The sequence below is a fragment of the Pimephales promelas genome, chromosome 16, assembly GCF_988280905.1.
Source record: "Pimephales promelas chromosome 16, fPimPro1.hap1.1, whole genome shotgun sequence".
NCBI lineage: Eukaryota > Metazoa > Chordata > Actinopteri > Cypriniformes > Leuciscidae > Pimephales > Pimephales promelas.
The window spans coordinates 34,981,752-35,003,132 of record NC_142784.1 but is presented as its reverse complement, the minus strand read 5'-3'; the positions used below and the strand labels follow the sequence as shown (position 1 = coordinate 35,003,132).

Sequence of the window (21,381 nt, the reverse complement as noted above, 5' to 3'; positions counted from 1 at the left end):
TGTTTGCACATTGGAAATGAATGAGAGCGTTTCCTCTAGTGGAAGCGTTTGGAACTGCAGCCGAACAACATCTCACTGAAAGATCATTTCTTGAGAACTTTAGTTTAGAACATAACTTTAGACCACCGGGTTGGAAGGAGCCCGGTCTCCGACGGATATGTTGAGTTTTGGGGGCCCATGAGGCTGGAGGTGGTCTCATTCGAAAGGTCTTGGTCCGTTCTCCACTCGATAAAAATGGCGTCGAAACGTTGAATTTTTGCCGAGATATTTGCGATTTTCTCCCGAGCTCGTGGCGCCATTTCAGAGCGCGGCCGACGGTTTTCGGCTAATATCTCCGCGAATCCTCCACCAAAAATGCCGAAACTCATTCTGTTTTGTTCAGTTCGGCGAGACGTTTGAAGGAGCCCGGTCTCCGACGGAAACGTTGAGTTGTCGCCGAGATATTTGCGTTTTCCGCTTCTGGAGGGGCTTGGGGCCTGTATCTCGGGCCCGCGGGGGGCCACGAGGCTGGGGGTGGTCTCTTTCGAAAGGTCTCGGCCCGTTCTCCACTCGATAAAAATTTGGCGTCGATAGGTTGAGTTTTCGCTGAGATACGTTGAGTTTTCGCCGAGATATCTGCGTTTTTCGCTTCCGGGGGCCGGAGTACACTCACTAACCCTGCCCCAAAAACAGCACTTTCACTGAATGAAGAACAAGATAAAATGAAATGTCCAGTCACTCTCAGATTTCATTTTCTCAGATTGTTTTATTCACTTTTGGTTTCGGGAGCCGTGTGTTTCTGCACTTACACACAGAGTAATGCTGAACCAGATGGGAAAAGGTGTGGACATGCATCCATTCACCACATAATGTAGGCCTAATTAAATAGTTGCTCGGTTGGTTGGTGTTTGAATCTTGGATATTTTCATGGTGAGTAACAAGTTAAAATGTAAGAGTAAATTAACAACCTTTGTAAAGTTTTAAAGAGGTTATGACATGGATTTTCATTTTTTATATGCTCTTTGAGGTTCACTTATGTTAATGAAGTTTTTTTACACACACAAAAAATATTTTAAAACCCTATTTGAGTCTTTGTCTGAAATGACTGTTTTAAAGGTGCGGCTCCTTTAAGGCTTGTCAGTAAACGGACACTTATTTTTGGCAAACATCTTTGCACAGGAAACTCGCATTGAAAACATTATTCATATACTTTAAAAGCGTAATTTACAGACAAAGCATTAATTCTGAAAGTTTGTGGATCAGCCTCTGTCAGACTCAATGCCAGTCGCTGCTTATTTCAAAGCGAGCCGTTTTTGGAACTTGATTAAATTAGCTTTGTTTATAACAATGATGACATTTTAAGCTCTGAACGTTTTAATAGTACGAACACCTCTTATTTGTCATAAAACCAAGGCAAATTTGATTTCTCGTGTCATGGCCTCTTTAAAAGTTTGCTTTAGATAAAAATCTCACAAATAGATTAAGGGTTGATTCTGTTAAAAATGTCGTAATTAAAAAACAAACAATTATACATTCAACATAAACACATTTAGCACCAATAAACCTCGAAAGAAAGGACGTCATGATGATAGTGAAAACACACAAGCTGTATATTAGTGAAAACAAAAAAAGTATAAAATAAAATGAAAAAGGGTTTCCCCCCAATTTCCCCCCAACATTGTTGTTATTATTGGACTTTATTTTTATTTAATTATTTTTCTGTCGTGTTCTAATTAAATGCACTTTCACCTCGAAAGTGGTTTGGCTTCAAATGACGATCAAATCTCCCACAAACATTTTTAAACCAAACTGGTCTTTATAGAGAGAGGGACCAATAATATTCAAAGAAAAGACGGAACATCAGAAAAAGTGTTGCTGCAACAAACATGTTTCCATTGACTTCTATTGCTAATTATAAATAATACAGACTCAAATAAAAACAGTATTTACGTGGGTTTCCACCACTGAGGACGTCTCTGGGAATGTAATAGTGCAGGAAACGAGGGCAGAAAGATGAAAACCTCGTTCTCATGTGTTCTGGTGATCTAGCTGGCCTGATGGTCCAGTAGTTTGTGGAGCTCAGCGGTTTCGATCGGGGCTCCTCTGACGCCTCGGTCTCTGAAACTGGCCAGAATGGGTCGTAACCGCACGCCGTCCGCTGGAAGATAGCCCTCGATGGCTTTACGCAGCTACAACACAGGAGAGGAGCTGTTAATGACTTCAGTTCTTCATGTTCTCCTAGCGTCTCCTCAGCTCAGATTAATATGGAAATTCAAAGCAAGCGATTTGTCTTTATTTAAAAAAAATAATTCAATCAGCAGTTTATTTGGCAAACGCGAAATCAGGATTTTTCTACTGTAAACAACTGAAAAATGCATGTGTTTTCTTTGAATTCTCTTTTATTCTCCTGTTTAGTTATACAAAAAATGTTTGGTTCTTTGAAAGTTCAAAACATTCCGTTTTTAAAACGTTTTTGGTTATGTGAACATTAAGGAAACATACCATTTCATTCTTCAAACATTATGGGAATGTTACTTTTGAATGTTCTCAGTCTGAATGTTACTTTAGAATGTTCTCTGAATGTTTCTTTAGAATGTTCTCTGAATGTTACTTTAGAATGTTCTCTGAATGTTACTTTAGAATGTTCTCTGAATGTTACTTTAGAATGTTCTCTGAATGTTACTTTAGAATGTTCTCTGAACGTTACTTTAGAATGTTCTCTGAATGTTACTTTAGAATGTTCTCTGAATGTTACTTTAGAATGTTCTCTGAATGTTACTTTAGAATGTTCTCTGAATGTTTCTTTAGAATGTTCTCTGAATGTTTCTTTAGAATGTTCTCTGAATGTTACTTTAGAATGTTCTCTGAATGTTACTTTAGAATGTTCTCTGAATGTTACTTTAGAATGTTCTCTGAATGTTACTTTAGAATGTTCTCTGAATGTTACTTTAGAATGTTCTCTGAATGTTACTTTAGAATGTTCTCTGAATGTTTCTTTAGAATGTTCTCTGGATGTTACTTTAGAATGTTCTCTGAATGTTTCTTTAGAATGTTCTCTGAATGTTTCTTTAGAATGTTCTCTGAATGTTACTTTTGAATGTTCTCTGAATGTTACTTTTGAATGTTCTCTGAACGTTACTTTAGAATGTTCTCTGAATGTTACTTTAGAATGTTCTCTGAATGTTACTTTAGAATGTTCTCTGAATGTTTCTTTAGAATGTTCTCTGAATGTTTCTTTAGAATGTTCTCTGAATGTTACTTTAGAATGTTCTCTGAATGTTACTTTTGAATGTTCTCTGAACGTTACTTTAGAATGTTCTCTGAATGTTACTTTAGAATGTTCTCTGAATGTTACTTTTGAATGTTCTCTGAACGTTACTTTAGAATGTTCTCTGAATGTTCCTAAAGTAAACCAATGAAGAACCTCTTCAGTGTAGATGATGTGCAGTGTTTTTTTCTCATTGATGTGCGTCTGCTGAACTCTCACCTCTTTCAGTGAAACAACACCAATCAGTCGCCCGATACCGGTGACATAAGCGTAGTCCAGATTCAACACAGAAAACATAGTGTGAGTCTGTCAGAGAGAGAATGAGATGCTAAATGGGAATATCAGGATAAATCACCTTTTTTCCCACTTTTTGATGTTTAAAGTGACAATGCATCTCCTGAAACTAAACTCCAAAAACAATTACGACATCACTGTTTTCTCCCCAAACTAAAGCTGAATAAACAGCAGACACACAGTCTGACCTTGTGCAGTGAAGTGCCTTCCACCAGCTGGAAGGGGGCGGGGTCAATCTTGCAGTTGTTGAAGTTCACCTGCTCGTCAAGCTGTGGCTCCTCCCACTCCTCAATCTGCATTCAGAGCCAGAGATACGGTATGTGAATGAGTGTGAATGAGTGTGAATGTGTGTGTGTGTGTGTGTGTGTGTGTGTGTGTGTGTGTGTGTGTTCAGATGTCCTCACCTCCTGAAGTATTGCATCATCTTCTGCATCTGGGTAGTCCTAAAGAGAGAAGGACACACACACACACACACACAAGTTGTGTTTCATGTTTTATGTGGACTCTCCATTGAAATAATGATTTTATACTGTATAAACTGTATATTCTCTCCCCTTACACTAACCCTACCCTAAACCTACCCATCACACAAAACTTTATGCTATTTTAGATTTTTTTTAAATATCATATTTAATATGATTTATAAATTTGTTTCCTCATGGGGACAAAAAAATGTCTAAATGTCCAAAAATGTCCAGCTTTGTGCAGACACATTTTGTTATTATTATCATCATTATCACAGACATGTCGTGACTTGATGAATGTACAGCCCTACTTTTAATTTATTCATCCAAATTCCGTGACATTCCATCTTCTAAATTTAAGTTTTACGTTTTTTTCTAAAACTAAATTTTGTTTTCCACATCACAGAAATCACGGCCCATCATCTGTTACACATGTACACAATGGCAAAATGAATGGCATTATTGCTGACTTAAGACACACACTTACAAAGTTGACTATAATCACGTCCTCAAAAACACCGAGTAAATGTCTAGAGCAGCATTAGTGTGTGTGAGCTGGAGATTCACCTGCAGTGCATCAATGTCAGGCCGAGAACAGCACAGCTTCTTCAAACTCATGCCAGAATCATACGGATCTGAGAGAGGAATCAACAGGAGAACAGGTGTGTGTGCTGTGATGGGAAACTGTAAACTTTGAGTCAAATATTTGACCAAAAAGAATGCATGAAGCTGGAATAACATGATTGTGACATTACTCGTAATCTCTTCTTCATCTACAGTCGACTTCTTCAGGACAGGCTTCAGAGGTTTAGAGGAGTCTGCATGAGCCGAGGTGGATGGAGACTCTTCTGTGGACGTCTACAACACACACACACACACACACACACACTGGTTGGTTCTGTGTAAATGAAATGCTGTATGCAGGAAACACTGCATAAAAAGTAAATTGCAGAATTGCAGGATATTGTGGGAAATTAGAAAAAGGAATTTGGAACAGCGCTGGCTTAAACACACTGCAGAAACAGCTTATTATATTGGACAAGCGTTCACCGTCTGACCTGAAAGTGAACCCTGTAGCTGCAAGGCATGCTGGGAGCAAGTCCTCCACGCTGGTCCTGGACTCGCTGCTTTAGGAGCGCCAGCAACTGAGCGCGCTCGACAGAACCCAGCAAGAGCATCGACTCTGAGAGACACCAGCCAATCAAACACAGGGATCAGGACAGGCAGATATCTAGATATAGATCTATATATATATATATATATATATATATATATATATATTTAAAACCTGACAAATAATGTAATGTTTATTGGTATGTTACTTTTCACAATACATATTATCTTGATTTATATATATATATATATATTATATATATATAATTTAAATTTAAATGAAATTGAAATTATTATATATTATAAAGCTGACTTGATGTTTTCTCGCAACGTTCTACAAACATTTTGCTAATGTTCCCATTAGGTTAGAATTAACATTCTATTGTATTCAAATATTACTTGAACGTTAGTTTTGAATGTTCTCTAAATGTTACTTTAGAATGTTCTCTGAATGTTACTTTAGAATGTTCTCTGAATGTTACTTTAGAATGTTCTCTGAACGTTACTTTAGAATGTTCTTGAATGTTACTTTAGAATGTTCTCTGAACGTTACTTTAGAATGTTCTCTGAACGTTACTTTAGAATGTTCTCTGAATGTTACTTTTGAATGTTCTCTGAATGTTACTTTTGAATGTTCTCTGAACGTTACTTTAGAATGTTCTCTGAACGTTACTTTAGAATGTTCTCTGAATGTTACTTTTGAATGTTCTCTGAACGTTACTTTAGAATGTTCTCTGAACGTTACTTTAGAATGTTCTTGAATGTTACTTTAGAATGTTCTCTGAATGTTACTTTTGAATGTTCTTGAATGTTACTTTAGAATGTTCTCTGAACGTTACTTTTGAATGTTCTCTGAACGTTACTTTAGAATGTTCTCTGAACGTTACTTTTGAATGTTCTCTGAACGTTACTTTAGAATGTTCTCTGAATGTTACTTTAGAATGTTCTTGAATGTTACTTTAGAATGTTCTCTGAACGTTACTTTTGAATGTTCTCTGAACGTTACTTTAGAATGTTCTCTGAACGTTACTTTTGAATGTTCTCTGAACGTTACTTTAGAATGTTCTCTGAACGTTACTTTAGAATGTTCTTGAATGTTACTTTAGAATGTTCTCTGAATGTTACTTTTGAATGTTCTCTGGATGTTACTTTTGAATGTTCTTGAATGTTACTTTAGAATGTTCTCTGAATGTTACTTTAGAATGTTCTCTGAATGTTACTTTTGAATGTTCTTGAATGTTACTTTAGAATGTTCTCTGAATGTTACTTTAGAATGTTCTCTGAATGTTACTTTAGAATGTTCTCTGAATGTTACTTTTGAATGTTCTTGAATGTTACTTTAGAATGTTCTCTGAATGTTACTTTTGAATGTTCTTGAATGTTACTTTAGAATGTTCTCTGAATGTTACTTTAGAATGTTCTCTGAATGTTACTTTAGAATGTTCTCTGAATGTTACTTTTGAATGTTCTTGAATGTTACTTTAGAATGTTCTCTGAATGTTACTTTAGAATGTTCTCTGAATGTTACTTTAGAATGTTCTCTGAATGTTACTTTTGAATGTTCTTGAATGTTACTTTAGAATGTTCTCTGAATGTTACTTTTGAATGTTCTCTGAACGTTACTTTTGAATGTTCTCTGAACGTTACTTTAGAATGTTCTTGAATGTTACTTTTGAATGTTCTCTGGATGTTACTTTAGAATGTTCTCTGAATGTTACTTTTGAATGTTCTTGAATGTTACTTTAGAATGTTCTCTGAATGTTACTTTAGAATGTTCTCTGAACGTTAGTTTAGAATGTTCTCTGAATGTTACTTTAGAATGTTCTCTGAATGTTACTTTAGAATGTTCTCTGAACGTTAGTTTAGAATGTTCTCTGAATGTTACTTTAGAATGTTCTCTGAATGTTACTTTAGAATGTTCTCTGGATGTTACTTTAGAATGTTCTCTTGAATGTTACTTTAGAATGTTCTCTGGATGTTACTTTTGAATGTTCTTGAATGTTACTTTAGAATGTTCTCTGAATGTTACTTTAGAATGTTCTCTGAATGTTACTTTAAAATGTTCTCTGAACGTTACTTTAGAATGTTCTCTGAATGTTACTTTTGAATGTTCTCTGAATGTTACTTTTGAATGTTCTCTGAATGTTACTTTAGAATGTTCTCTGAATGTTACTTTTGAATGTTCTCTGAATGTTACTTTAGAATGTTCTCTGAACGTTACTTTAGAATGTTCTCTGAATGTTACTTTTGAATGTTCTCTGAATGTTACTTTTGAATGTTCTCTGAATGTTACTTTAGAATGTTCTCTGGATGTTACTTTAGAATGTTCTCTGAATGTTACTTTAGAATGTTCTCTGAATGTTACTTTAGAATGTTCTCTGAACGTTACTTTAGAATGTTCTCTGAACGTTACTTTTGAATGTTCTCTGAACGTTACTTTAGAATGTTCTCTGAATGTTACTTTAGAATGTTCTTGAATGTTACTTTAGAATGTTCTCTGAACGTTACTTTTGAATGTTCTCTGAACGTTACTTTAGAATGTTCTCTGAACGTTACTTTAGAATGTTCTCTGAACGTTACTTTAGAATGTTCTCTGAACGTTACTTTAGAATGTTCTTGAATGTTACTTTAGAATGTTCTCTGAATGTTACTTTTGAATGTTCTCTGGATGTTACTTTTGAATGTTCTTGAATGTTACTTTAGAATGTTCTCTGAATGTTACTTTAGAATGTTCTCTGAATGTTACTTTAGAATGTTCTCTGAATGTTACTTTTGAATGTTCTTGAATGTTACTTTAGAATGTTCTCTGAATGTTACTTTTGAATGTTCTCTGAACGTTACTTTTGAATGTTCTCTGAACGTTACTTTAGAATGTTCTTGAATGTTACTTTTGAATGTTCTCTGAACGTTACTTTAGAATGTTCTCTGAATGTTACTTTTGAATGTTCTTGAATGTTACTTTAGAATGTTCTCTGAATGTTACTTTAGAATGTTCTCTGAACGTTAGTTTAGAATGTTCTCTGAATGTTACTTTAGAATGTTCTCTGAATGTTACTTTAGAATGTTCTCTGAACGTTAGTTTAGAATGTTCTCTGAATGTTACTTTAGAATGTTCTCTGAATGTTACTTTAGAATGTTCTCTGGATGTTACTTTAGAATGTTCTCTTGAATGTTACTTTAGAATGTTCTCTGGATGTTACTTTTGAATGTTCTTGAATGTTACTTTAGAATGTTCTCTGAATGTTACTTTAGAATGTTCTCTGAATGTTACTTTAGAATGTTCTCTGAACGTTACTTTAGAATGTTCTCTGAATGTTACTTTTGAATGTTCTCTGAATGTTACTTTTGAATGTTCTCTGAATGTTACTTTTGAATGTTCTCTGAATGTTACTTTAGAATGTTCTCTGAATGTTACTTTAGAATGTTCTCTGAATGTTACTTTAGAATGTTCTCTGAATGTTACTTTAGAATGTTCTCTGAATGTTACTTTAGAATGTTCTCTGAATGTTACTTTAGAATGTTCTCTGAATGTTACTTTAGAATGTTCTCTGAATGTTACTTTAGAATGTTCTCTGAATGTTACTTTTGAATGTTCTCTGAATGTTACTTTAGAATGTTCTCTGAATGTTACTTTAGAATGTTCTCTGAATGTTACTTCAGCAAGAGATGTGTTGTACCTTCAGACTTCACCACAGGCAGCATTTTCAGATTTACTGAGCGCAGGATCCTGTTAATATCTCTGTAGGTGGAGTTCAGTGAGACATAACGAACATCTCTTTCCATAAAGTCTTCCACATGAATATTACACTTCCTACCGACAGGGAAAGAGGAGGTAATTATCAAACATTTTTGATGCACAAGTCAAGTCAACTTACGATACCTTTATTGTACAGGGCTATGGTTTATATGTCTATTAAATTTTCACTGATAGCTCAAATTGTGCCTTGTTTTAGTCTGGACATCATCAGGCCTGTGTTTACACGCTATTAAGACGCAAAATTGCTTGCTGGGAATTATTGACATTTTTAATGCATATAATACAGGAAAAAACAAAGCACAAAAATCCCTCTGAAACAAGGTTTAAATGAGCTGCTAAGGAAAGTGTAGTCAAGTCACCTTTTTATAGTGCTTTTAACAGTATAAATTAGTAGGTGTAGGTGATGCACAGAGACTCACTCGCGGTGTCCCCATCGGAGCAGGGGCAGGTACGGCAGCTTCTTAATGCGGATCACCGTGTCGTAGATGGACGGCTGGAGACTCTGAGAGACCATGTTGGCCAGAATCACCGAGATCAAGATGGGCAGAGTGTGGCCAATCTGACCCGTCAACTCCATCATGATCACGCCCGTCGACAGCGTGTGTGTGACTCCTGCCGTCAGCGCTGCCGCTCCTGCTCACAAGAGGGAGTCATGTGACTGATCCCCAAACACAGAGGGAGTCATGTGACTGATCCTCAAACACCTTGGGCTCTATTTTAATGATCTAAGCTCATGGTGTAAAGCGTACAACGCAATTATACTTAGGTCGTGTCCGAATCCACTTTTGCTAGTTTAACGAAGGGACCAATGGTGCGTGGTCTAAAAGGGGGAAAATGATAATAGCGTAGGGCTGAAACGCGTCTGGTGTGTGTGATAGGGCCCAGTGTAACTCCTAATGATATGAACTTGATACTGGCAGGTTGGGCCCATTTTATATTAAGTGGCTTTAAGTATGTACTATATACTATATGTATATAAAGGGACCCGTAGGATCCAGTTTCTCACCCACGACAGCGTACGCTCCGGGCACGATGTGATATATGTGTCCATCTGTGTTAATTCCCTCTGGGAACAAAGTGGCCATTCCTTCACCCACCAAACGGCCAAACCCAGCACCTGAAACACACACACACACACACGGTCAGTTCACACTGATCTGATCAAACCCAGCACCTGAAACACACAGACGAACACACACGGTCATTACTCCAGTCTTCAGTGTCACATGATCCTTCAGAAATCACTTTAATATGAGGATCTGATGATCAAGAAACATTTGAGCTGCTTTAGATTTTCTGGACTTAAACTGGATTTAAACTTTATGGTTTTAGTTATCACGGTGTCAAACGGTGGAAATGCCCCAAAAAATAATGATATGTTTTTGGATAAACACAGAAGCACATACCAATGACGAATATGGGCACGAAGGAACCACACGGTATAGGAAGGGTTATGGAAAGCGCAGACATCCAGAACTACACAACAGACAACAGTAACACAATTAAAGCACAACAACACACACACACACACACACACTCACAAACACTGTATATATTAAAACAGCAAGAAAAGCACAACCAGCGTTCAGGATAAAGAGGTTTATGAGCGCTAGTCTGGGAACAAAACTGTGTTTATATGTGCTTGGCATTTCCATCCAGCCTTTATTATGTGATATCCTGAGATTAGCATGAAACATGTAAACATGGTGTGTGTGTGTTTGTTTACCTTCATTAAGACGAAGATGGTGAGGATGATGAAGACGTTCGCCTGAGGATGCTTCCAGGCCGCTAAGTGATCGTCGTGATCGAAGTCTGCCATGATGCAATTATTTGACCAGGTGCGATTGTCAAAAAATGAAATTAAGGATTCCCTTTGTGTAAGCTATAAAGAGGAAATGATGTCATACACAGGAAATGGTTCTATATAAACCAAAAAATGGTACAGACTGGTTTTTATGTTTCATTTCAGTGTGTGTGTGTGTGTGTGTGTGTGTGTGTGTGTGTGTGTGTGTGTTACCTTTCCAGCCATGAACTGCCCAAAGCCCGGAGGGAAAGTGAGCGTTGAGATCAGTACAGAGACCAAAGCAGAATACAAGAAAACACTAGACAGAAAACACATGATTACACACACACACACACACACACACACATTTGGCATGTTTATGATCACTCACTTCTTCATGAGGAAGCTGTTCATGGCTTTCTGCTTCTTCACAAACAGAGAGATCTTTCCGTACAGGAACACGAAGAAGGCTCCGCCGAAGCCACACACTATCCTGAGGAAGAGAAAGTGTGTGTGTGTGTGTGTGTGTGTGTGTGTGTGTGTGTGTGCGTCACAATGATTTGATCACATCGAGAAGTGTTTTAGAAAAGTTTGTTTTAAACTGAAAAAGTGACAAAAACCTGTGAGTGCCACCAATCAAACTTAGACTCTTAAACTTATACTATATAAAAGCCTTGATATCTGATAATGTAAATACTCATGTTTTCACATTTATTTGAATATAGCGCTTTTCACAACACACATCATTTCCAAGCAGCTTTACAGAGAGCAGACATTAGAGAGAGATCTGCGATCGTGAGCGCGACACACACACACACACACACACACACTGACCCCATGGCAGCGAAGGCCGGCAGCTCCTGCAGGTCGAACGGGTGGTCCAGCCTGTACTTGGTGGCGTATAGAGCCGTCAGCGTCTCTGAGAGAGAAGAACTGAGCATCACACACGGCACAAGTCTCTAAATATTCTTATTTAACAAACACTGGTGTTAAAAACGCTGTAACACACAGCCGGATCGCTTTATTAAAGGAGCACTATGGTACTGCAAAATTAACAACATATAAATCACTAGAAAGTCCTTTCTCCAGTTACAGAAATGCAGTTTTGATTTGAACTGCCAGACGACAGGGTTATATAGATATCTACATCAGTCAGCAACTCTTTACAGTAAGGTTGTGAGCTGTTGATTGTGTTGATGTTAGCTCATGCATTCACTAATGCTCACAAATACACCCTTTGATTTTAATAATGAACTAGTGAATGTTGAAATTAATGTTAACTAAGATTAATAAATGATGTTGAAGTATTGTTCGTTCTTAGTTCATTCTAACTGATGATCATTATTGTAAAGTGTTCCCGTTAATAACACACACACACACACACACACACACACACACCTTCCTCTCCGTGCCACACGGGCAGTAACCTGAAGATCAAGGAACCGAACACAGCGGACAGAAATCCACGCCAGTAGTTTGGGGCGACAAAAAACCTTGAGGTGATCTCCATGCTGAACAACACTCCTGAAACACACACACACACACACATAGTTTCCATGTTTTATGGGGACTTTTCATAGACATAACGATTTTATACTGTACAAACTGTATTTTCTATCCCCCTAAACCTCCCCATCACACACACACACACACACACACACACACACACACGAGTATGGCCTCTGTTAGGTCAGATCTTCTTGCTCTAGAGTCTGTGGTCCTCATAGGCTGAACACACACACACACACACACACACACACACACACAGTTTCTCACCTCCAATAGGAGAAGCGAAGCAGCACCCAATTCCAACAGCACATCCGACCGTCAGCATCTCCTTGTTTCTGGCCTCGTTCTGTTCCACACACACACACACACACATGCAGAAAATAACTAAATTTGCTGCAGGTCAAGAGCATTGTGGTTTACCTTCTCTACTGTCACCCGTGTAGATCTGCACATTAATGGCTGAAGGTCATGAACGCTTTGGATGCTAAGCTTAGTTTTTTTTTTTTTTAAGGCTGAGATTATTCCGGAAGAGAAAGCACTTCCAAAGAAAAGTTGAAAAAGTTATCAAATTTTAAGTTTACTGTAAACTTAACTAAAATCCTTAACTAATAATTTTTATTTTATACAAAACATATTTTACAAAATATATTAGCCTCCCAAATCTGAAGTTGATATCACAAAAATTGAGCCGCTAAAAATATTTAAAGTAGCGATTCCATGTAAATATAAACACGGGGTCCTATTTCAACAGTTTTACTGTAAAAGGATGAATTTCGAATTACACCTATTTTATGATAATTTTTTTAAATCTGATAGCGGGGAAAAGGGCTTTAACACCATCTTTCACAACAATACATTTCAAGATTCAAAACAAAGCACTGAGGACAGATCTGGGTTGGGTAGATCTATGTTATAATTATGGTTTAAATACCTTATAAATGCCACTGAAGAGCGACATGAACTTGCAGAGAAGAATAGCACACATACTGCCGATGTGCACAAACGGACCCTACAGAACACACACACACACACACACACACACACACACACACATCATAACAAGCTCACCTGAAAATAAAGCCTGACACATAAAGAAATCTAAAAACATTGCATTATGTTGTTTGTTCGCCACCAGAGGGCACTCCTTCGATCTTCAGTGCTATCATTAACACCATGAGTGTGTGTGTGTGTGTGTGTGTGTGTATTCACCTCTTTGCCTACTGGTAATTCACTTCCAAGCACAAAGATCAGACTGATGACTTTGGACACCAGTGTTCTGAAGGTCAGATACTCCGACAGCACGACTCCTCTCAGAGTCGTCTTCATCTCAGGAATACCTGACCCTAAAACACACACACACACACACACACACACACACACATCAATCGTGAGTTATGAAGAGTTACAGAAAGAGTTCATCACATGTTTCTCAGCTCAAATGTCATCATTAATGTCCTTACACCTGTAGAGTAAAAGCTATCAAAACTCATAAACTATGTTTAGCATTAAATAGCTATAATGATGGATTGAGTGTGTGAGTCAGTGAGTGTGTGTGTGTGTGTGTGTGTCTCACCAGCAGCCTGAGGCGATACTATGCTCACGAATCCTGCCGCGAAACACATGAGGATCATAGAATAAGCGACCCACGCGAAATACTGGAGGAAAACATGACTGTCCGAAACATTGTAGATCCACCTGTGCGCTAGAGAGAGAGAGAGAGAGAGAGAGAGAGAGAGAGATTTTACATTTGGGAAAGAAATGCTTTCCTTCCCTCAGGTCATTTTAAAATACTTTTTTCTAGATTAGTGTTCATCAGAGGGGTCAACACCCCAGGACTTTTGTCGCACTTGAACCACATACACACACACACACACACACACACACACACACAAACAAATATTAAGGGTCTGAGAAGTTTTGAGGTTGAAATTTAAAAGTGGAATGTGCGTAATGCTTCAGTACACGTAGGAAAACTTAAAAATGCTCAAACTGCCAGAAATGATTTTATAATGTGTACATGTGTATCTGAAAACACACTGTCTTTAGGACCCAGCGGAACAGCTGCTCATATAGAGCTATAAGCCCATCTAGAGGCATGAAATATCATCATGTGTTATTATTATTTTCCACAAGAGGTCAAAGACTCCCAGTGTAAGATATTTAAAGCTGAATTAAAAGGATTATGAATTCAATTTTGAATTTAAGATGAAAGAATGTCTAATGTGCTTAAATTATTATTAATTTATTATTTATTTATAAAATTTAGTAATTTAAAGGTAAATAAAAAAATCTCAAAAAATAATTGCACTTAAAATAGGAAAAAATATTATCAAAATGAAATAAAATAAGATTTCTGGACAACTAAGTATAATTTTAGGGCTCAAGGTCATTTTAACCTTCGAGGGAAAGATGTGTTACAAAGTACGAGGAAAGGATGAGGGTTAATGTCATGCACTCACCGTCCGTGAAGAGTGTGACGAAGATATCCATGACGAAGCTGATCACTGCCATGATGAAGCCCAGGATCACGACGAAGACCCAGTCCGCTCCGACCAACGTCACCAAGAGCCGCTGAAAGTGTGAGACCCGCACTACAGAAAGGAAATAGATTACCCATAATGCTTCAGTGCACACCTGCAGACTCCATAGACTCACACTGCATTACCCATTAAGCCAAAACCAGTGCTCCTATGAGACTAAAGTGAGCAACAAAAGTGTTTCTTCTGTAAATGCTTGAGTGTTGCAGTATATAGTGAGTAGTGAGTATATGGTGAGTACTTAGTGTATAGTGAGTATATAGTGAGTATACAGTGATTACTGAATATATAGTGAGTATACAGGGATTAATGAGTATATAGTGAGTAGTAAGTATATAGAGTACTGAGTATATAGTGAGTACTGAGTATACAGTGAGTATACAGTGAGTACTGAGTATATATTGAGTATACAGCGATTGATGAGTATATAGTGAGTAGTGAGTATATAGAGTACTGAGTATACAGTGAGTATACAGTGATTACTGAGTATATAGGGAGTATACAGCGATTAATGAGTATATAGTGAGTACTGAGTATATAGTGAGTATACAGCGATTAATGAGTATATAGTGAGTACTGAGTATATAGTGAGTATACAGTGAGTACTGAGTATATAGTGAGTATACAGTGAGTACTGAGTATATAGTGAGTATACAGTGAGTACTGAGTATATAGTGAGTATACAGTGATTAATGAGAATATAGTGAGTATACAGTGAGTACTGAGAATATAGTGAGTATACAGTGATTAATGAGTATATAGTGAGTATACAGTGAGTACTGAGTATTTAGTGAGTATACAGTGATTAATGAGTATATAGTGAGTATACAGTGAGTACTGAGTATATAGTGAGTATACAGTGATTAATGAGTATATAGTGAGTATACAGTGAGTACTGAGTATTTAGTGAGTATACAGTGATTAATGAGTATATAGTGAGTATACAGTGAGTACTGAGTATATAGTGAGTATACAGTTATTAATGAGTATATAGTGAGTATACAGTGAGTACTGAGTATATAGTGAGTATACAGTTATTAATGAGTATATAGTGAGTATACAGTGAGTATATAGAGACTCACTCACCTCCACACCGGTGACACGGTCTGAGTTCAGAGAAGGATGTCTGGTGACGACGGTCTCTGCGAAGATGGCCTGCATCTTTTGTGTGAAGGCCTTGTTCCTACAGGACAGACACACATATAGATCCTGGGCTGTACAACTGTAGGTTTTGAGAAACAGAACTTACATAAAATGCCTTGAAAGTTCCTTCTTATTTTTTCGTAATTCGTACAGGGTTCGTACAGATTCTCTAAAATGCAATTACTTTTCAAGCACCACTTTTGGGGATTTCAAGGACTACAATCCGCACTTATCAAACAATATCTTTATTATTTTGTATCTATTTTGTTTTTATTATGCAAAAAAAAAATGTTGTTATTTATTTATTAATAATTCAATTACTTTTCAAATACCAATTAAAAAAAAGAGGCTGTTTTCAAGGGTTTTCCAAGACTTAAATTTCAGGAAGTCAAATCAGCTCAAAGATGTAACACTGTGAAAGGATTCTTGATTCTGATTCTTGATTTCAAGAGTAACTGCATTTAATTGTAATTAATAAGTATTTAAGATTTGAAAAATTACACAATTTCTAAACTTTTTGTAAACAAACACTCATTGATTTAGATTTAGTTTTAGGATTTTTGATGCAAAAACTTTGCAGTGAAACCTGTCAAAAAATCATCTTTGTTCTGCCTATGTTACACTCTCAGACACTGCAGATGTTAAAGCAAACCAATATCTTGAAACCTGTCATTAATCTGTGGTTTGTAATTCGAATATAGTGATTTTTAGACTAATAGTCATGAAACGTGTTCACACATCAATAGCACTGGATAGTTATTATAAAACACATTAGGCCTAGTGTAGTTCAAAGTTTGTGTCTGAGGGCCAAGAGGATCACCCAAAATTACCATTATGTCATTATTTTATTGTTTTTTCACCTTGTAAATGTAGAGTGAAAATACAAGTAGAACAGATCACATACAAATTGCCAAAATACTAGTAGTGAAGTAGCCTACTCAAACTAATGTATGCCCAGAGTTTACTCAAAACTTACATTGTTACCATGATAAATTAATGTACGAGTCATTTTGTTTTGTATTTTGAGGGTGTCCTGTGGCTCATACCAAATAACCAGTTTTACTATTTAAGCTCATCTGAACTCTGTTTGCACCATTGATCATTATTTACCTGTTAGCTTTATAAAGCGCTATAGAAATAAAGGTGGTGATCTTCACAGATCATGTGGTTGTTTTGTCACTTCTGTGGAGAAAAAGTGAACCCACCTAAAATCTCGCCGAGAAACAGCTTCTGTTCGGCAACTTCTGCCTTTTCTGAATCCGTTTTTAATCTCTCCACAATTATTTTCAGGTTACGTAATGTACGTAAGCGTGCTTGAGCCTGTACGCTAACAGCGTAACGCGCGCGCGGGAAACGCATTCACGTCATCACAGCTGTGCTGAGGAGAGTCTGTCAGTAAACAAAGTAAGTTTGTCCATGATATTTATGTTGTTTTTTTGCAGATTAATCTTTCATATCGATTTATTCCTTTAAAATAATTAAATACACGAGACAGGTCTGCAGCGAAATGACGATATTGTGGCGACGATGTAAATATTCCACACAGTAATGTTTGCGGGTTCAATGTGTGCTATTAACAGTAAACCTCGAAAGAGACTTAACGTTAGTAATTAATATTTGACACATACTTACTTGAAATTGGCATCGAGAATTGTGATTTATTGTTATTTGCTGTTATACTAGCTTATTTAATCCAGTCATGGGTTTTAAGTGTTTATACTTGGTATTTTTTGATATTTTTGCACTATCTGTGACTGTGAGAGTAGGGCTAAATTATTAAAATGTGCCTTATTTTACTTACAAAGCACATAAATGTGATTATTGATGTACATTAATTTATCATTGACCATCTGGGTTTGTTTTAGAAAACAGATAATAGCACATAATAGTATGCCTATAATAGCACAGACGTTGAATCTCTGTCCTTATTATTAATATGACTCCTGTTACGTCAGTGGCAAAGTGTATAATAGCTTTGACTATAATATTTCTAGAAGTAAAGCCTGCGTCTGTAACATCTGTGCAAATGCTTGACCATTTTAGCTCGCTTCTGTATCTTAATGTTGTCGCTCAGTATTATCCTCTACATGAACTCATCTATCCTTAACTTCATGACTGATAATACAGCATGTCATCATCAACTTTTCTCATGATTAAGCCTTTCAATGTGACAGTATGTCATAATTTAAACGTTTTAATTGGTGCCTATATTTCGACTCAAGTCAGAATTTCGATTTTGTAATGTCATAATTATGATTTTCTTTTTTGCCAACTTTAGTATAATGGAATTTTGACTTTTTATTTCATTGTTTCATTGTTACATGTCATTTTCATGTGATAAATGACTTAATATGTAATTTTTTTTCATGTGATAAATGACTTAATATGACTTTTCATCTAAGAAATATTTTTTATGTTGCAGCCTATATTTTGGCAAGTCCTAATTTTAACTTTTAAAGTCAACGCATTGTAGTGTCATCATTTTGACTTTTTTTTTTATGTAATTATGACTTGTCAGAATGTTGACTTTTAAAAACAATGATGACATTTAAATCATAATTTCAATTTACTATGTCATGATGTAGATCTTTCATCTCATAATTATGGATTCGTTTTTACTATTATGACATTACTATTTCAAAATTGTAACGTCATAATTTTTTTTACCGCAACTAAGTATGTCATAATTATGATGACTTTATAAATCATAATTTCGACTTTAAACTCATAAATATGACTTGGAATGTCATAATTTAAATTTACCAAAGCATGATGGATGAAATGGCCTTCCATACAGAGGAGTCTGGCAATAGATAAAGTTAGTTCATGATATTTATTTATTTATTTATTGCAGATTACTCTTTCATATGCATTTATTATTAAATATATTTTCTGCAGCTGCAATGCTGTTTATCAGCACGTCTTCTTCATTTTAACGCTTGTACTCATCTAACCCACCTGACGGATGGTGTCGTTCCCACATCTGCCAGCAGGGGCTAACGGCGAAACACAGAAGAGAAAACACTCACCAGATTACTCTCGTCTTTACCCTCCACACCCATGATGCCGATCTCTCACACACACTATAGTATGCCGTCGGTCGCCACAGCACGCGACACACACCGCTCAGTGGCGTGACAGAGTTTCAGAGCTTTTATATGTGAAAGAAGTTTGTGTTGTGCTAAATATGAGAGAAGCTCCGCCCACTGCGTATGAACACGAGTACATGAGTACATGAGTTCTCAGAAATGATCAACCATGAAAACAATTCACTTTTGATATTTGGCTATATTTATGTAGAATCAGATATATGCTAAAATTCGTCTCATGAATGTGGGAATCTTCAAATAGACATGAATCTGCGAATCTGAAATATATACGTCTAAACTGTTGCTACAAGTTTTTATAACAAAAACATGTGAATTAGCTTTAAATGTAATTATTTTTCATACTCTCATTTCCCAGCTCAGAGGAATCAAACCTGTCCTTTTCCATGAACAGAAATACACCCAGAATGAAATTGTTAAAGATTTCATGAGAATTTGCTGACACATCAGGTACATAAACACTTCACGGAGGACGGACACACACACACACACACACTCATCGAGAGCGCGGACTGCTTTAGCAAATCACGGTGTATTGACAGGTTAAACATGAACAGAATGTTATTTATATGAGTTTTAGCTGAAGGTGGACATTGTTTGTACGGTCAACAGTCGGTGGGAGTGAAGATACAGAACCAGTCGAACCTTACTGGAACGGGTCACCAGTGCTGTGTTGGACTGCAGAACCAGTCGAACCTTACTGGAACGGGTCACCAGTGCTGTGTTGGACTGCAGAACCAGTCGAACCTTACTGGAACGGGTCACCAGTGCTGTGTTGGACTGCAGAACCAGTCGAACCTTACTGGAACGGGTCACCAGTGCTGTGTTGGACTGCAGAACCAGTCGAACCTTACTGGAACGGGTCACCAGTGCTGTGTTGGACTGCAGAACCAGTCGAACCTTACTGGAACGGGTCACCAGTGCTGTGTTGGACTGCAGAACCAGTCGAACCTTACTGGAACGGGTCACCAGTGCTGTGCTGGCCCCACTGATCTATATAGAATGACTGGATTGCTCATAAACAGTGAAGCCACCGCGCCGCCATATTGTGATTCCCTAGTTAGCTCACGCGCTCTATTGAATCAATAGGAAATTGTATGATTTGACTAAGAAAAAATTGCATAATGAGACACCGTCTTAAAATCTAAAGTCTCCCTGAACAGTCTTACAACGCAAACATCCTAAGCATTTAAATGGGCATTTGTTTAAAGTCGAAAATTATTCCTGCTTATTGAAAATTAAATACATGTGAATTGTGAACTTAAAATTTAGTTCTTTCTGATTGCGTTTTACAGATAGATCAGTTGTTCAATTCAATTTAAATTTATTTGTATAGCGCTTTTCACAATACATATTGTTTCAAAGCAGCTTTACAGAAAGTGCATTACAGAAAAGTACATAGAAAAATACATTATTAATCAATAAATAATTATAGTTAATCATGTAATAATGTAGGGCATAAGTCGTCTCTTCACAGGCTGAAATCTTTAACAATTTCATTCTGGGTGTATTTCTGTTCATGGAAAAGGACAGGTTTGATTCCTCTGAGCTGGGAAATGAGAGTATGAAAAATAATTACATTTATAGCTAATTCACGTTTTTATAATAAAAACTTGTAGCAACAGTTTAGACGTATATATTTCAGCTCATTTCCATTTGAAGATTCCCACATTCATGAGACGAATTTTAGGATATATCTGATTCTACATAAATATAGCCAAATATCAAAAGTGAATTGTTTTCATGGTTGATAATTTCTGAGAACTCGTGTACTCATGTACTCATGTTCATATGCAGTGGGCGGAGCTTCTCTCATATTCATATCTGAAGTCTGAAGTTGGGGTATCTGAATTCTTGTAGTCTGTTCAAGTATTTGATTAGTTAGCAAGAAAATGTCCAGGAAATGCCATTAAATCATGTTTAATTGATTATGAGTCATTAAATCATGTTTAATTGATTATGAGTCATTAAATCATGTTTAATTGATTATGAGTCATTAAATCATGTTTAATTGATTATGAGTCATTAAATCATGTTTAATTGATTATGAGTCATTAAATCATGTTTAATTGATTACGAGTCATTAAATCATGTTTAATTTGGACTTCTCTTTGGTGGACCCCCTTAGCCTCCAGTGTATGACTGATCGACAACAACGGTTTGACTGAAAAATGCCAAAATTGAAAATACTGTGGAAACAAAGACACCTACATCTTGGATGCCCTTGAGGTAAGATAAAACATATCAAACATTAATTTCAAAGTGAACTATCCCTTTAACGATTTCTTCTTTTTCGGTGTATCTTGTGGAAAACTACACGCCATTATCTTTGATGACTTGAATCAGTGTGAAGTACAAGTTAGTTATGAGTCATAGTATACGAAGGTGGCTTATTTGTTGATTTTAATATTTCAAAGAATGGCTTGT

At 36.5% G+C, this 21,381-nt stretch overlaps 2 protein-coding genes across 3 annotated transcripts in view; one reads left to right on the top strand and one right to left on the bottom strand.

Moving 5' to 3' along the window:
• Window positions 1-809: 809 nt before the first annotated feature.
• Window positions 810-18,996, bottom strand: clcn2c (chloride voltage-gated channel 2c). Of its 2 annotated transcripts, none has more exons than XM_039670018.2 (23): window positions 18,877-18,996; window positions 15,791-15,887; window positions 14,627-14,758; window positions 13,741-13,869; window positions 13,377-13,510; window positions 13,099-13,176; window positions 12,435-12,513; window positions 12,057-12,182; window positions 11,493-11,577; window positions 11,050-11,151; window positions 10,893-10,977; window positions 10,602-10,757; window positions 10,282-10,351; window positions 9,882-9,992; window positions 9,295-9,508; window positions 8,796-8,929; window positions 5,064-5,188; window positions 4,761-4,863; window positions 4,573-4,640; window positions 3,946-3,984; window positions 3,730-3,834; window positions 3,467-3,553; window positions 810-2,168 (listed from the first exon to the last, which is right to left on the bottom strand). In XM_039670018.2, exons 1-23 carry the CDS (start codon window positions 18,907-18,909, stop codon window positions 2,025-2,027), a joined length of 2,436 nt encoding a protein of 811 aa, XP_039525952.2. In that variant the 5' UTR covers window positions 18,910-18,996; the 3' UTR covers window positions 810-2,024. The 2 variants fall into 2 exon arrangements, with proteins under 2 accessions (XP_039525952.2, XP_088977729.1); XM_089121603.1 differs by lacking the exon at window positions 18,877-18,996 and adding an exon at window positions 17,053-17,116.
• Window positions 17,193-21,381, top strand: part of LOC120478228 (uncharacterized) — a 39,894-nt gene continuing 35,705 nt past the window's right edge. Inside the window, exon 1 of the mRNA XM_089121605.1 lies at window positions 17,193-17,251. The gene's annotated coding sequence lies outside the window, so the exon portion shown is untranslated. The remainder of the gene's footprint in view (window positions 17,252-21,381) is intronic.